This window comes from Equus asinus, chromosome X (genome assembly GCF_041296235.1).
Source record: "Equus asinus isolate D_3611 breed Donkey chromosome X, EquAss-T2T_v2, whole genome shotgun sequence".
Taxonomy (NCBI): domain Eukaryota; kingdom Metazoa; phylum Chordata; class Mammalia; order Perissodactyla; family Equidae; genus Equus; species Equus asinus.
In genome coordinates, this window is record NC_091820.1 from 4497551 (window position 1) to 4513932 (window position 16382).

Genomic DNA, 16382 nt, shown 5'->3' on the forward strand with positions numbered 1-16382 from the left:
GCCTCCCTTAGCCTGTGGTTGGGAAGAGAGGGAGTCAAGTTTTCCCCAGGGCTTTCTCTTTTGGGGGCACAGAGGTAACTGGAGGGACATGGGTGGGGGAGGAATGAGGCCTTGACCCATCTCACTCTTCCTCCTCTCCCCTTTCTTCTCTCAGCAGCCCATTCTCAATACTTGGTTCCTCTCTGCTAACCCCTCTGAGGGTGTGGGTGGGCCCCCTAGAAATCTCAGACCTGCATCATTTAAACCTCAACATGGTTTTCTTCTCATTCTGAGTCTTGGTTCTGTGTTGCCTCTCCCTTTCCTCCCCTCTCTCCCACCTCACACAACCCCCTGCAACCTTCATTTCCCCAGATTATTGAGAGGCCACTCAGTATAAAAACCACAGAGAAAGCTTCATTTTCAAGGTCATCCTGAATGACATGATTCTTTTGTTCTAGGACTCCCAATATTGATCGGTTGGCTGAAGGGGGAGTGAAACTCACTCAGCACCTGGCAGCATCACCCCTGTGCACACCGAGCAGGGCAGCCTTCATGACAGGCCGGTACCCCATCCGATCAGGTAACCTCCTGGCTCCATCACTGTGACCGTCATCCTCCTCAGGCATCCCCCAGCTCCTGTCTTACTGGTCGATTTCTCCTGCTTCAGGAATGGCATCTCAGTCCAAAGTGGGAGTTTTCCTCTTCTCAGCCTCTTCTGGAGGACTTCCCACCAGTGAGATTACATTCGCCAAGCTTCTGAAGAATCAAGGCTATTCAACAGCTCTGATAGGTATGGGCAGCTGAGGAGGGGGAGGTGAGGGTGTGAGTGGTGTGAGGGGGAGAGCGGGAAGGGCATGAGAGCAGGCTTCTTAAGGATGACATTGCTGATACAGTGGCACAACATTAAGTAGGGGAGAAATGATTTCAATTCTCAATTAAAATACAATGCACCTATCTGGGCTATTTGTATGTGTAGATATGTGTCATTATATATGTATGTGTATGTATGTGTGTGTGTGTGTGTGTGTATGTATAGATGGATGGATAGAGAGAGAAAGAGACAGATAGATGATAATGAAAGATGGATGGACAGATGGATGTATGGATAGATGGAAAGATAGATGAGATAGGTGATAGAGACAGATCAATAAATGAAATGGATGGATGGATGGATGATGGGTGGGTGGATGGATGGATGGATGGCTGATGGATGAGATACACAGATGAGACAGATGATAGATAATAGTTAAAAAGATACATAGATAATTGTACACACATACAGAGCATAGAAAGCAGCATATACACACCAGGCTATTGATAAAGTTTTTTATTTTACATTTCAATACTCGAATTGTGTCAGAATTTGTCTCAGTTGACGTTCCCATGGATTTTATTCCATTGACAGGGATGATGCCTTCTCCCTTTTTACTTGGTAAGCATGGATCTGCAGGTCATCAGATGAATCCTAGAAAATCTCATAGGAGCAAAATGACCATTCTCTTTCCTCCCACATCTTGTCATAAAACCGTCATCGTTTTTTCTTTTGTGAAGCACACACTAATTTAGTGGTATAATTGACATTTTATAAGAAATGTTCATAGATATTTAAAATAACTGCTGTGTTATGAGTATGATCTCCTCATGCCTCGGGGTTAATTTTTTGAGAAAGGATTCATTCCCACTTTAAACATTCAAGGAACAAAATCAAGTTGGTTCTAAGACTTTAATTTTAAGGACATGTCTTTAAGAAACATCTGCCCCTGGGGCCAGCCCTGTGGCCCAGTGGTTAAGTTCAGCACTCCACTTCAGTGGCCTGGGTTCACTTCCTGGGCTTGGACCTACACCATTTGTCCGCAGCCATGCTGTGGCAGCAACCCACATGAAAACAGAGGAAGAGTGGCACAGATGTTAGCTCAGGGTGAATCTTCCTCAGCAAAAACAAAAATATGCCCCAGAAAAACTTGTGTTTTTCAAGGTAGTTTTGTCTCCTGTCTATTAAATATGTTAGGTGTTTGTGTTTTGTTTTGTTTTATTTTGTATTTCCCTATCACTAAATTAGTTCTTGTTTTCTGGTAGAGTGAGTGAGTTGTTTGTGGAACAGGAAGTGAAAACCTGTAGGGTTCCTATCGAATAGGACTTTTGCTCATAAATATGCAGAAAGATCTTGCTTTTCAGCATGTGGGAATCAGAAGCTGACGTTTAAGTCAGGGTGTTTGTTGGGACTAAACATACCACCCAATTGTCTTGTCAGGGAAGTGGCACCTTGGGACCAACTGCCACAACAAAACCGACTTTTGTCACCACCCTTTAAGCCATGGCTTCGATTATTTCCACGGGCTCCCTGTGACCAACCTGAGAGACTGCAAGCCCGGAGAAGGCACCGTGTTCACCACAGGCATCAGGGTGCTGGTCTCTGTCCCTCTTCAGCTCATCGCCATCGCTCTCCTCACCCTGGCGGTGCTCAAGTGCCTGGGGCTGCTCCCTACACCTGGCCTCGTCTTCTTCTGCCTTCTCTTCCTGGCCGCCGTGATACTCGGCCTCGTAGTGTGCTTCCTGTATTACTTCCGGCCCCTGAACTGCTTTCTGATGAGGAACCATGAGATTACCCAGCAGCCCCTGTCTTACGACCACCTCACGCAGAGGCTGACGGAGGATGCGGCCGAGTTCATACGACGGTTGGTATTGCCTCTTATGCTGATGCTGCCTTCCCATGAAACGTAACGCTCCAGTATTTCCATGGAGGTGGAAGAACCAGGGAGCTCCTTCTAGCCACGTTTCCCCTTCCATGCTTGGTAGATGGCTGCCGCCAGGCTCTGTGGAGGAGGGATATGGAAAAGGAAATGGCCCATGTTGGGTTTTTAGCAACCACAAGCAGGTTCGTTTTCCCCGATGCTCTCCAGAAGAATCAGATGCCGAGACAAAGGTCTTTAGCAGAAAGAAAGGACTTTATTGCAGGGCAGCCAAGCAAGGAGACAGGAAGCAAAGCTCTCAAATCAGTCTCCTCTAGTGGCTTTTGTGGGGGATATTTATGAGGGAAGTAGGGAGTAGAAGGGAGGGAGTAGGAGGGCGTTAGGGGCTGAAGTTTTCAGAGTCCTCTGCACAGGCATGAGTGTTTTTCATATTTCTTCATGGGTCGTAGATGTAAATCTGGGGGAGTTCCATGTGTTACATGTGGTGGATTTTTGGCCTATGACGTGCAAAGTTTACTGATAGGTCATTCTGGTTGCTCAATGCACTTGCATGATGTTTGGTTGAAGGAGGTTGTCAGCAAGTCGTTTCCTTATCTGCAATGTCCTTGCCATTCTGCAAGACAAGCTCAGAAACTTTGGTTAATTTGTTTCTTACTTTAACCTTGTGGGCATAGGGTATGATTTCAGGGTGGCCTCGGAAAGGAGTTGGGATGCAGTGTGCTCTCCTTTGAGTGGCTTTGCCAATATCACTCCAGTCCTGTGCTTCTGAGGCCATGCCAAAAAAATGTCTGCTGGATGATCAAAGGGGCTTCGCATATCACCATGGTCTTTAATCTTCAAGTGTGCGACCAGGAGAGGAAAGGTCACTGTGTGTTGTGTAAGGGTGGAGGTCGTCCTTGTGATGTAAACAGTGTAGAGAGATCCAAAAGATTCTAGGCAGATTTCTGAGCAAGACAACTCTGTGAGGAAACCGTGGAGTGAGAGATCTCTTTTGGGGTCAGTTTGGTCCCCTTTAGTTCAGCGTGTTGAGGGTTGCAGGCAGCAAAGGGAATAACCTTCAGCTGAGTAATTGACAACAATGCTGAGTAGAGTCTATAGCAGAAACACTTGCTGTGGAAAACAAGCAAAACTGTTTTGATCCATGTGTAACTTTGGAGAAAAATGGAAATTTCGTCTGAGAATCAGACGTTTGGTCTTTGTGGTTACTTGCCATGCCCATGCAGAGAGCTGGTCTAATCCAGGCACCAAATACTGGAGAAACCAATTGCTCCTGGCAAAATGGCACGATGAAAGACATCATGTGATTCTTAAGGAGGAAGAGTATTAAAACTGAAGATCACCAATCTTACCTCTAGAGATTCCTATTGAGTAGTTCTGAGGTAAGGCTACACATCTTCATTTTAACAAGCTCCCCAAGAGAGTCTAAAACGGGTGTCCCATAGGACACACTGAGAAATACTGGAGCATATATGGATTTTTGCTATAAGGGATAAAGGTCACAATCATTATTACACCCCTAGATTTTTCTAGAAGGTGATGCTCATAGGTGATCTAATGTAAAGGCTTTAACTTTATAAATATACATTTTGCATCATCGTCTGGTAAGAAGTACACAGATATTTCACTGAAACAAAAGATTCCTGAAATGATCTTTTTCTTACCAGAGTGATTACTTCTGATTCTTTCTATCCTATTCTGTTCTGTTTTATTTTAAAAAGAAATTATCAGGCCAGCCCCAGTGGCCTAGTGGTTAAGTTTGGTACACTCCACTTTGGTGGCCCAGGTTTGGTTCCCAGGCATGGACCTACCCCACTGGTCTATCAGTAGCCATGCTGTTGTGGTGGTTCACGTACAAAAAGAGGAAGATTGGCAGTGGATGTTAGCTCAAGGTGAATCTTCCTCAGCAAAAAAAAAAAGAAAAGAAATTTTCTGGTTGTGACACTCAATGTCATGACTCAACAATGGGTCACAGTCATAGTCTGCATAGGTTGACAAAGCTCTTATCTCGTGGGTTAATCTTACTGTATTTTATAAATAAGAGAGCATCCATTCCAAGATAGAATGGTGCTTCATGGGATGGCAGACCTATCCATTTAAGCCGAATCACCACCACAGTCTACCATTTGGCAAATTTGCCGAGCACTCTCATGTCACTCTCTGTCTAATAGCAATCTCTCAGGAACATAAGGGGAGGAGATTAATAATATAATGCCCATTATAAAATGGCAAGGTTCAGAAATGATATTCAGCTTCCAGGGTGAATAACTTTTTTACAACATGTGGTATTTTGACAGAAATGGTTGAATCTGTAAAGTCTAGGAAGATTTGTATAATTACAAGGCATTTTAATGGGTTACTCAGCATTTGATTTGGGGAGGGGACCAAAATTAATTTAATTGTCCTAAGGGTATAGTAGCCCAACCACTTTGTCTTGATTATGTTGACATTTCTGTAATTTTTTTCTAGAACTAGAGATTCAAGATGTTCTAGCGACACCATAGTTGGAGGTTATGATTATGGTTACTGAGTCATAACAAAAGGGTTTATTCTTCAAAATAGATGATTCTACTGTAAATGGCTGTTGCCCACAATGGAACAATGTACGCATGGTCAATATTAGTGAAAATACTAGCATTTGTATACCACAATGCTATTCACAAAAAGCTTCTCACATACATTATCTAAAGGTGCAAACATTTAAGGCATCTAGGTAAAATCATCCTCCGGTAAAATTGTCCTCTGTGTTGTATTATATATCTGATTCGCTGAATGTGGAATCTAAGAATCTTGAGAGAATGGCCTTAATATGCCACCCAAGAATCAGAACAACAGTGACACCACCATATTTATAAAAAATATTTTTCAAGGGTCTGAGGACAAATTCATAGGTGTTAGCTCATTGATCAGAATATCCTGAATAATTTAGGTGGGTTTTACCACCTTTGTGAGAAATGGATTTAGAGTTAGTCAGAAGCAGGAGAAGGAAACCCTCATCAAAGCAATGACAATGTCTGTGAAATTTGTTCAAATGCTTTTGAATTTGAAATTTCCCAATTGAAACTCGTGCCTTATTTCGATGTATTAACATGAAAAACAATTTTTGAGTACACAGCTCCCCCTCAGCTCGTATGTCAAAGTCAATGAGGAAAATAATTTAAACTCTTACTTATAAAATTTATATTCTTTCTCTAAGCCTTGTTGCTGAAATGATTTATACTCAAGGGCTTGTTCTCAAGATGCTAACTTGAGATGTGAAAATATGAATGACAGGGGCGGAAAGCAAAGATGCTTCATTGGTTTGAGATGCTCTCAGATGAGGTCTGCCTAGCCAAATTTGGGACGTGCCCTGAGATTACAAGTGTGGATTTCCAAGCTGAGGAGAGTGATGGTTTGGAATATATAACCATGCACCCTAATCCCTTACCCTAATTTACCCTTTTATCTTGGAGAGATGCTTCTACTGTTAAAGAGCTAGATAGTTAGCTCACCACGTGTTGTAAGCTGTATAGTAATTCAAGAGACAGGTCATCCTTAATACACTTTAATTAGCAAGAAATCCTTGTTGCTCTTACAGGGAGGAATGAACTGTAGATTTTTAGAGATCCCCAACCCTTCTGATGCACCCTAAATGAAGGATCCTCCAGTCATCACAGCTTTTTCCCTTTGCCATTACTATTTTCAGTGCTCAGTAAAACAGGTGCAACTTGGGTGCACAGCGCAAATCATGGCACAACACAGGGCATGTTCAAGTGTAACTGATGCTTGATAAGTGGTTGCCAATTATGCATCAGGTACTGTGGATATACATATCATCTTGGTGCATTTCCCACTCATCACGTCTTTCATGCTGTAAAACAACCTTGCAAGATGGGTAGAAAGATGTCATCTTGCAGAGGAATTTGGGGCTCAAAACTTTGGAGTGATAGCAAAAACCCCACAGCTAATAGTAGAAACTGGATTAAAAATCACAGCTACATCTCTGGGAAGCCTCTCCCCGGTGTTGAAGTAGACTGTAAGGAGGTTGGTGCCTTCTTTGCTCTGCCATCTGCTCTGCCAACTTACTGATAAGGTCCAAGTACGTATTAGTTGGAAGAAGACGAGAATCGTACCAGTGTCTCAACACCCCTTCTCCAAGTGGAAGAGTCCAGGTCTAATGCCACAAAAGGAGAATGCATCCTGGTAATTCTTACATAAGCTCTAAGGTCAGTAGTACAAGCATTACCCTGGTGATGGAGAAGTATGTGGGTATTCTGAAAAGAAAATAAAGGCTACATGGTGATGGGTGAATTTAGCCAGTTAATTTTATTCCCAAGTAGTCTTTCTTTAGTTCAAGTCAAGGCTACCTTGAAAAAGATGTGATATCAGTGGGTAGAACGAGATTCACATTTCGCATTGCCCTCAGTAGAGAGACGTGAACCTTGGGCATTCTGCTGCGTGGAGAGCCAGATGTGTCAGCCCCTTTCCTCCTTGAATTTGCTGAAAACAGTGCTTCATTACTAGGAAAAACATTTCAACTGAAAGAAACCACTCTGTTTTTCTCTGCAAATATACACATGTTCACTTTGAAGAGGAAGTTTCCAAGAACAATGATGACTTTATTATAGACACCCACGTAATGTGTATAGTTTATAGTATCCAGTTAGTGGATTTATAAATTCATATGAAATTTACCATGAGTATTCTGTTCTCCAGGCCCCAGTTAATGTAAGTTATATTAACATATTCAATATATGCGTGTGTGTATTTTAAGAAGCTATAATTAGAAGTGAAATAAATGCTAATAATTTTCAGTTAAGCTTAATGTGGGATATCTCTTGTATCTTTAATGATGGGTCTACTGGAAAACAAATCCAAAATCTGGAAATGACGTAGAGTGCTATTTTTAATCTCTGATTTCCCGGAGTGGTAAGATCTCCTTTTTCGGACTTTAACAAACCCTGATCCCTGACTACTCTCCACAGGGAAGCCACCATAACATCAGAAGTATGGAAAGTGTGAGGAACCAGGGGGGACAAGATCTACATGGCAAGATTGTGCCGTTAGTGGGGGGTCATGGGGAACAGCCCCCTCGACCATTTTCTGTGGTCTGTAGTTTTACAGTAAATAAATACTTCTCTCTATGAGCATTGCTTGTGTAATCATAATGTCCTAAAATTTGTGACAGCTGATAAATGTATCATCGGAAGATATGACCTTTTATCCTCTTCTCCTGCCACCACAATTTGACACAAAGTCCTGAAATGCATTTACAAGGTACCTCCAACCCAGCCTTTCACATTTCCAGCTGGGCTGTGGTGTAAGTGGCCATGATGAATAGCTGTGATTTGGCACAAAACTTCTTTTGAATAAAGGGATCATGGGATGATTTTATTAGCTTAAATAAGAGTTTAAGCCAGAAAGGAATAGGGGTGATATTGATTTTAATTCACTGTGAGAAAAGTAAATCAGATTAAAGTTTAAGGGCATCACACAGGGACCCACACAGATTCAGAAGTGGGAAGGTAAATAATTAAAGAATTGCCTTGCTCAGTAAGGGTAGATACCACTTGATTCATTTCTAATTCTCATGGGCTGACAGGATACAAATTTAGGAATAAAGAGATTCCAGGTTGAGCATGCTGCAAGCTGAATACAGTCATGGAAGGGATGCTTGTCTTTCGCCAGGTCCATGGCATTCCTAACTCACTGGGGTGAGGATAAAGGACTCTCAGACCTTCCTTTTCTCATCAAACCTAGAGGCCCTGGGATTATGACCTAAACTGGAATTAGGAAGCATGAGCTTTTGTATATGAGGCATTGAAGCACAAATACACAGGGGTCCAGGTTGGTGAGGAAATGAGTGATGAGTCTTGGGGCCCAAGGGAACTGGATTTGGTCCAGCTCATTCAGAGTGGTGACTCCAGCTAACTACTGTCCCGCAGGAATGCAGACTAGAACTGATGACTTCCCAGGCTTCCAGATAAATCAGAAATACCTATTTTTTGCTGGGGGAACTATTTTGGGGATTTTTTTTAATGGGAAACGTCCAAATTTTTTAAATATTAGCTCATTTTTTAGCACTTGGGCACAATGTTGAATGAATTGCTACGCTTTCCCTGCCTTATAATGGATCCCAGTTATGCTCACTTCCAAGGTTCTCTCTGATGAAGCATGAGGTCCTCTGCTCGTGTCCTTCGTGGGCTTCTCTCCTCGTCTCCAGGCTGGGAGTGAACCTGAAGAATAGGTCATCTATCTTTATATTATGCATCAAAATAATAACAGAGCTATTCCTGACAGGGCAAATTTACTCTGATGGGATTAATATAGGCTATCTTGTTTGTTTTTCCTGGAGAGTCCATCCAACGGGGTGCTCTCCCATCCTTTTAGGGCACTCTTGAGCTGTCTGCATTATTCACCTCAGCCACACTTCCTCTAGCTGCTTCCAGAATGACTAATGATGAACCCTTAGGCTTGGTGGTCCCCATTCACTGCTCACCTGCATTGTCCCCAGAGCTAGGCTATGAGGACCCTTGTGTCCACTTATCTGGGGGCTCCTCCACAGAGCAAGGGTCTCCGTCTAGAAAGCTTCTAGACTCAAGTACTGCAAGGCATGGGCAGTGCCTCTTGTCAATTTGTTATGAGTCTATAATCTTTGCCAGGGACCAAAGAGAACACACGTGAACTTGAAGAAAGAGGAGGAGGAGGAAAAGGTGGAGGAGAAGCAGAAGCAGAAGAAAAAGTCATCATCCAGACCATTCTAATTCTCTTCTAGTAACAAAAAAGAAATATCACTGACTTTCCAAAGTCACTTTGGAAATCGATCTCCTTCCTTAGGGTCACATTTCCAATTACGATTTCAATTGTTTCTTATTTCATATTACCTAAAACACAGGGAAATTTTGATCTTTTTTCCCACAAGAAGTTCAGTGTCTTCTACTCTTTGGGTTAGGATGCTTAATGAATGAATGCCAGGTAATTTAAAACCAGAAGCATCAAAGAATCTTCCCTCCACCTGTTCTGTGTTAGGGCTTGTGGGTGAACTCAGGCTCTTTAATTCAAGTTCAGAACGAGCTTGGGTGGTCGACGGTGATTGTGGATGATGTCCATAGTCTAGCATCCTCAGTTTATTTCATAGTGGGTATAACACCATGTAATCTAAAGTTGCATTGCAGGGCCATGGGCAAGGCTGCCCGTGAAAGGTGCTCTCACCAAGAGAGCCCAACGTGAAGCCCCAGAGATGAGGCCAGTGTGGGGAAGCTGGGATGCTTGTCGTAGCCAGAAGGGATGCAGGCAAGACTGCAATCAGGGCAGTCTGGTTAAGTTAAGTCTGGTTACACCAATTGACTTTGAGACCTGGATATCTATTTCATCCACGTATGTTCTTGTGGCTTTCATAGTTTCCCTGTATTCGTTTTTATTTTTAAGATATATCTTCATTTTTCTATGGTTATGAGAGTAACCTGTGCTACTTAAAAAAATATCTAAAAATGTATAAAGTGGAAAGTTAGAATTGTTGCTGGTCTTCACTCCCCCACTCCAACCACTTGTCGTCCCCAACCCAAGAGATAGCAAAGCTGACGTGTTTGTGGTATCTTTCTGGGCTTCTTTCCATGCATATGGATTTTTATTAAAAAAATTATTCTGAATTATTGAATGAATAATTTGGGGCTACATGCCGTAGAAACTGCTTTTAGCTCACCAGGTAAATACCCAGAATGTGTCTCTGACATTGTCTATTTCCGTATCTCTGAACATCATACATGGGAACAGCTCAAGCCCCCGTGTGCTTGTGGAAAGCATTCACATATGTGGGCATGCTGCATGAACCTTTGGAATCGGCCTCTCTCCAGGAGCAAGTCCTGACCCCTGTCAGATTGAGATGTGTTCTCCTTCTCTGTGTGCATCATCTGATGCACTCTGTCATGGTGCTTAAAGCAGCTCAAACTAATCGTTCATGCTCGTGTCTGAACTGTGGGTTGCTGATGGCGGGGTCTAGTCCAGATTACCTTTATATTTTTAGTGCCTGGTAGCGTGTTGGCAGAACGTTCTTTCCATAGATGTGAAATGCATGGATGGAAGAAACAAACAGCGGAATGTATACATCTATCTGCCGTGCACAGTGGTGGTCACACGAACTCCGCTGGGTGGCCGTGAAGGCCATTATCTGGTTCATGCCATACTCTAATCAGCAGCATCCGAGGGCTCTCAGAAACAATCCACAGATATTGCTCTTTTCATTCCAATTATTCCCTCTGCTGACTCAAGTTGGGACACCAGTTGAATACTAAAGGTCAAACCCTCAGCTGAGAAATATTATATTCAAGACCTTCATGGCAGACAAAAAAAATAACACCATAGCCATCTTCTTGCCTAGATTTTCACTCACGCATTTATAAGATGTAGATCTTTTGATTCTCAGATTGAAATGATTGCAGGTTGCCGGGAAGGCGCAGAGCTGCCTTCTGTATTTTTAACAAATAGAGGGAAGGCATGTAGCAGCTGAAAGTTCTATCTCTTCACACAGCGTGCAAGACAGTGGCAATAAATTTTCAAAAGAGTTGTTTACTCAAGTGCTCCAGCTAATAAAAAAGGAGTTAAGCTGTTATTGAGAAATCTCCCTCCCACCAACTCGCTGAAGTGTCATTCAGTTTTCAAGGTCGTAGAGAAGAAGGGAGACCCAGGCCTCCTCAGCCAGCCTGGCCTGGGGGGGAAATGGCCTTTCCTGCTCTTTTGAAGGACATTACTAAGTGGGAATCCCTTCACCTGAGAGCGAGCTGTCAGTCACACCCCAGGGTGTGTGCAGGACAGCCCATGATTTATGTCTGTCTAGCCCACCTTCCACTGTGGAATATACCTCTATTCCGGGATGGTAAATCTTTGTGGTATGGTGTTTTCGCAAGCTGGATGTGCTTTTCTACATTTTCTGGGTTTGTTTTTTATGTAAAACCTGATCACTCTGCTTTGACACCCAGGACCTTGGCTGGTGTCTGTGATGTCTAGTCTACTGACTGAAAAACTGCTGCTTTGCAGAGAGACAATAGAAAAAGAGTTCTACAAATATGCGTATTTTTATAATAAACACATTAATGGCCTTTTTGCCTTCCACCAAGGGCCCTCCCACATTCCAAGATGAAGGCCACATTCCGCAGCTGTAGTTGAACTCCGAGGTGCTGCATCTTCAACTCGCCTCCTCTCACTGCCCTCATCGTGAACCGCATTTTCTGGGGATCCCTTATTTGCTTATTGTGCCAACTTTATCGTTTATTTTTTCATGCTCATATCACATTTTAAAATGTCCTGATCGTCTGATCCTGCCAATAATGTTGACTGCTGCCTCTTTCTTCTTCATCTTTTTTTTTCCAAGCTGTTGGGAGTGGAATAGCTCTTCATTCTCAGCAAATTCTGTCAGTCACATCCTGTATTTCCAACCATGACCATCTATGTACTTGGAAGATTGACTATTTAAGCTTCCTTATCTATTTTCTTTAACTTTAAGTCTAAAAATAAATGGGAGAACAGATGAGAGTGAAATTGTACCCATACATAATGTAACCGTCTGTTTAGGGACGAGTATGAAGAGTGTGATTTCACGTTCGTTTTGGGAAATCTAAGCCAGTTTTTAGGCCGTGATCTGCTTCTTGAGAAGGAGGTGCAGGTATATGTCCAGGTGTGAGTAAACTTCCCCCAGAATGACTAAGATGGAGGCCTAACAGGATGCCCTGTGTGGCAAAAGTCCATGACATACCTTGGCTTATTTTCAGTTCTTCCAGGCTCTGCAAGGGCATCTACCCTTAGAAGTAGCCAAAGGGATGCCTGCGATGCCTTGGTAGACATTCTCATGTGTAGATCGTCAGCTAGGATGACAGCTTCGGTTCTTCCATCTGATCATTAGTCTGTCTTCTTTTCTTTCCTAGAAGTAGTGGTGAGAATTATAGACCAGATGTTGTGGGTTCTGGTTCTCATGCCTTCTAATTCCAGTTAATGGGAGAAGTGGGACAAGCCACTTAGAAACATTTGTTTTTGCTTTCTTAGTCATGAAATAATAACAAAATTCCTTCATTTTACACTCTTGTGGGAAAAAAAAGTGACACAATTCATCTCTAAGCACTGGAGCCATAAATTGTTATACACATGATAACAATAGCTTGCAGGATTTGGTGTGTTTTCAGAGAACAAGAGGTGCCTGGCTCACTCAAAGTGTGATGTTGTGTGCTTGCTTTGTTTCAAAAGACAGGAGTTAATTGATGCAAGAAGCAACCTTAAAAGGAAGGTGGTAACCAGTAGATCCGAGGAGGAGTTGACCCACAAGGTGCTGTGTGGGCTGAAGGAACCCAAGCTATATTCACACTAGGAAATTAAGAATGCATTTAGAAAAGCATGCATGCATTCATTAATTAGAGGTAAAGTTATTAGAATTGTGATACTCAATTCTAGATTTGAAATGTTTTTGGTTATCATGAGGAGTTAAGGTATTAAGTAAATCTATAAAAGTAATGTTAATTTAATTAAATAGATTATTTCTTTACAACTTTTGCTGGTTGGCAAAGATGCCGAACAGAGGGGATGATCCCTTCAAAATGACTGGAAACTTCTGAGTTAGGTTAGAAGCCCAGATACGTATATATATATGTATATATAATACTACCTACTCTAGAGCCACTTTTACATAAACCATGTTGCATCGACGAGTCCCCGAAGTTCACTGGACTTCTGGGTGAAACTGCCAAAGCTGAGAGAGCTGATGTAATATTTCACATATTAACAGATGTTTACTGTACTTACGCAACCTGCCAGTCACTGTGCTGGTGCCAGGAACACAGATGTAAATGACGTGCCCCAACTCGTCACCTTGTGGCAGAGAGAATGCACATAAACGATTCTTGGGTAGTGCAGCAAATGCTTTATTAGAAATTGCATTTGTCCATCCATCCATTCACTCACTCACTCCTTCATTTGTGCCCCAATAGCCTTCAGAAGGCCACTCACTCAATATTCCCTTTTAGCTGGAAAGGAATTGCTGAAGCTTTCCTGGACAAAGATAAAGATTGCGCCTGTAATGTGAAATCAAAATGCAGCAATTAAGTGCACTTCTCAGAGGTCGAGATGTAAAGAGGAAGTGATGTGACTTATTACGTGACTTGCGTGTGAGCCTCTTGACCTTCCCACAGTAATCTGGCTCATAGCAGTTGTCACAAGGGCTGCATGTTGACAGTAACTCGTGACTCTTGAGCATCTGTGTGTTCTCACCAATTACAACAGAGTAGGTTTAGGTGTACTCTGAGTTAAGATGCTTTTGCAATAACATGAAACTCTCTAGATTATAGATTTGGATTAGTTCAAAGAATGTTCCATGTAACTTCCAAAATTTCAGTTTTGACAGTTGCGTGTTCATTCTGGGAGACTTGTTTTATAGTAGAACGTGGGCAATATGGCAGAATACCGAGTTGAATTGGCATTAGAAAGGTGTTGATATAAGAAGTTGAAGGGGCTGGCCCCGTGGCCGAGTGGTTAAATTTGCACGCTCCGCTTCAGCAGCTCAGGGTTTCTCTGGTTCAGATAATGGGCGTGGACCTAGCACCACTCATCAAGGCATGCTGAGGCAGCGTCCCATGTAGCAGAGCCAAAAGCACTTACAACTAGAATATACAACTATGTACTAGGGGGCTTTGGAGAGAAGAAGATAAAAAAAAAAGATTGGCAACAGATGTTAGCTCAGGTGCCAATCTTTAAAAAGAAAGTTGACAACTCAAGATACTGTCTTTACTAGGTAGTAATGTGTGTGTATATATATTTTCCAAAGAGAATACTCTTTTGAATGGCTTGAGTTCATATCAATCGCTGTATAGAGAGGGAAGAATAGAATTCAAGGAAAAAAGCAGACCATTCTCCACTACATTTCTTCCTGAGTTGTGTCATCAGAGATTGTCTCCAGGACGTAGCACTTCAGTCTGCTAATCTGTAAAGGGTAACAGTGAGTTGCTTCATAGAGACCCTATGCAGGCTTCCCTTTCTCTGAATAAAAGGTACAAGATTAGGCATCATTTTATGGTGTTTCCTGAATTTTCAAATGGCATCGTGTAATGGTAGTTTGATCCTAGTCAGAACGGCGGCAAACCTGCTGATATTGCTCTTGGGAATTTTTTTCCAGGAGCGCTGAGACACCGTTTCTGCTTGTCTTGTCTTACCTTCACGTGCACACGGCCCTCTTCTCTTCCAAGGATTTTGCCGGCAAAAGTAAACACGGCGCTTATGGGGACACTGCCGAGGAAATGGATTGGAGTGTTGGTATGTGTCTTTATCTTCAATATGTTGTAGCTTATTTCCTGTGAATGTCTACCTGCATTCCTGATGCTTTTATAGACAGCAAATATGGTTGGTTGGTTTGTTTTCAAAAAAGGTAACCAAACACACACTAATTCTGAAAGTTGAACAGCATATAAAAAGTGTCTTCAGTCCTGAGCGCGTGATTTCAGTCGTCGATGGATGCATCGCCAGTGAAAGTCTGGGCCTATGGGCCAGTGATCAGAGATTAATGGAGAAAAGGAGCCAAGGCTTTAGTCCTCATCATCACTTCTTCTAGTTAACAAATATGAGCAACACCTCACCTGTAGCAAAGTTAGATAAATGGTAGATTTGGGAGACTGAGGGTCCAAAACTGGCTCCCACCTTGGCGAATCTCTCAAGGCAGCAGCCAGGGGGTCTTCCGTGGGTGCTCTTATCATCACTGCAAAAGTCCACCAATGTTTTCTTCTAGAGGTTGGGTGCTTCCTGTTGCGTCTCTGAGGACTGCAAAATTCCCATGTTCTCACATCCCCTCTCCTTCCTCAGCAAATTACCTTATTCCTGAGGAATGTGGCATTTTGTCAGGGGTACTGAGAAGATTTCTTATTCAGGCTTTCTTTAAACAATATATCTTGCTCATCTACATGAGGTAGTCAGGAACATGCTTTCTTCGAGTTTCTTTTGTACAGCTAAGCAGTCTTGGGTCGATTTCATAGCATGGAGGGCAAGTAATAGTAGCAGGTTAGCAACGGGATGGAAAAATCAGTGGGCTCCAAATTTCTCACTCACTTCCTGTCTTTTCTAGTGACATCCTCTCTCATGATGACATTGCTCGGTCCATCTGGACAACATTAGACAAAATTGTCCAAAGGTCACCAGTCAACCAGGTTGCTTAGGATTTTCATATATATTTGCTTTCTTTTCCTTCTCTCTTTCTTGTTCTTCCTTCTTTTTTTTTGTGCACTAAATAGATAGTTTATAACTATTTAATCTAGATGTTTTGGAAATACTTGAACATTGCCATGGAGTGTTTTGGGCTGGTTTTAAGCAGCAAATTGAATGTGATGGTAGTCACCTAGTGTGGTGATCGTAAGAACAAGTTTGGTTTGTTTTTTAAATCATGGAAGGAGCACCATCTTAAGAAACAAGAAAAACAAGACCCTTATTCTAGCGTCTAGCTCTTTATCTATCTCTGTGGACTTGAGACATGTCTTCAGTCTCCAGGCCTCAGGTCAGTCGTCTTGACTGAAGAATTCAGAAGAGGCCAGTTCTCAGTTTCTTCTTGAACACTCTGTGATTCTGTAAAATAACGGAAGTGACTACAGATGATGAATACAAGGAAAAACACCACCACAGCATTCCCCCGAATGAGAGTGATAAGAAAAAGCCATTATACTTAGAGCTTTTACATACACCAATGCAAGCCTGCCTCCTTCCTTTTTTCCTCCTTAA

The 16382-nt window shown here is 42.4% G+C and overlaps 1 protein-coding gene across 1 annotated transcript in view; it reads left to right on the forward strand.

Annotated features, from left to right (window-relative positions):
• Positions 1 to 16382, forward strand: part of STS (steroid sulfatase) — a 166497-nt gene that overhangs the window by 76491 nt on the left and 73624 nt on the right. Inside the window, exons 4-7 of the mRNA XM_044768186.2 lie at positions 438 to 559; positions 647 to 769; positions 2231 to 2654; positions 14797 to 14933. Of these exons, the coding sequence (XP_044624121.1) occupies positions 438 to 559; positions 647 to 769; positions 2231 to 2654; positions 14797 to 14933 (806 nt within the window). The remainder of the gene's footprint in view (positions 1 to 437; positions 560 to 646; positions 770 to 2230; positions 2655 to 14796; positions 14934 to 16382) is intronic.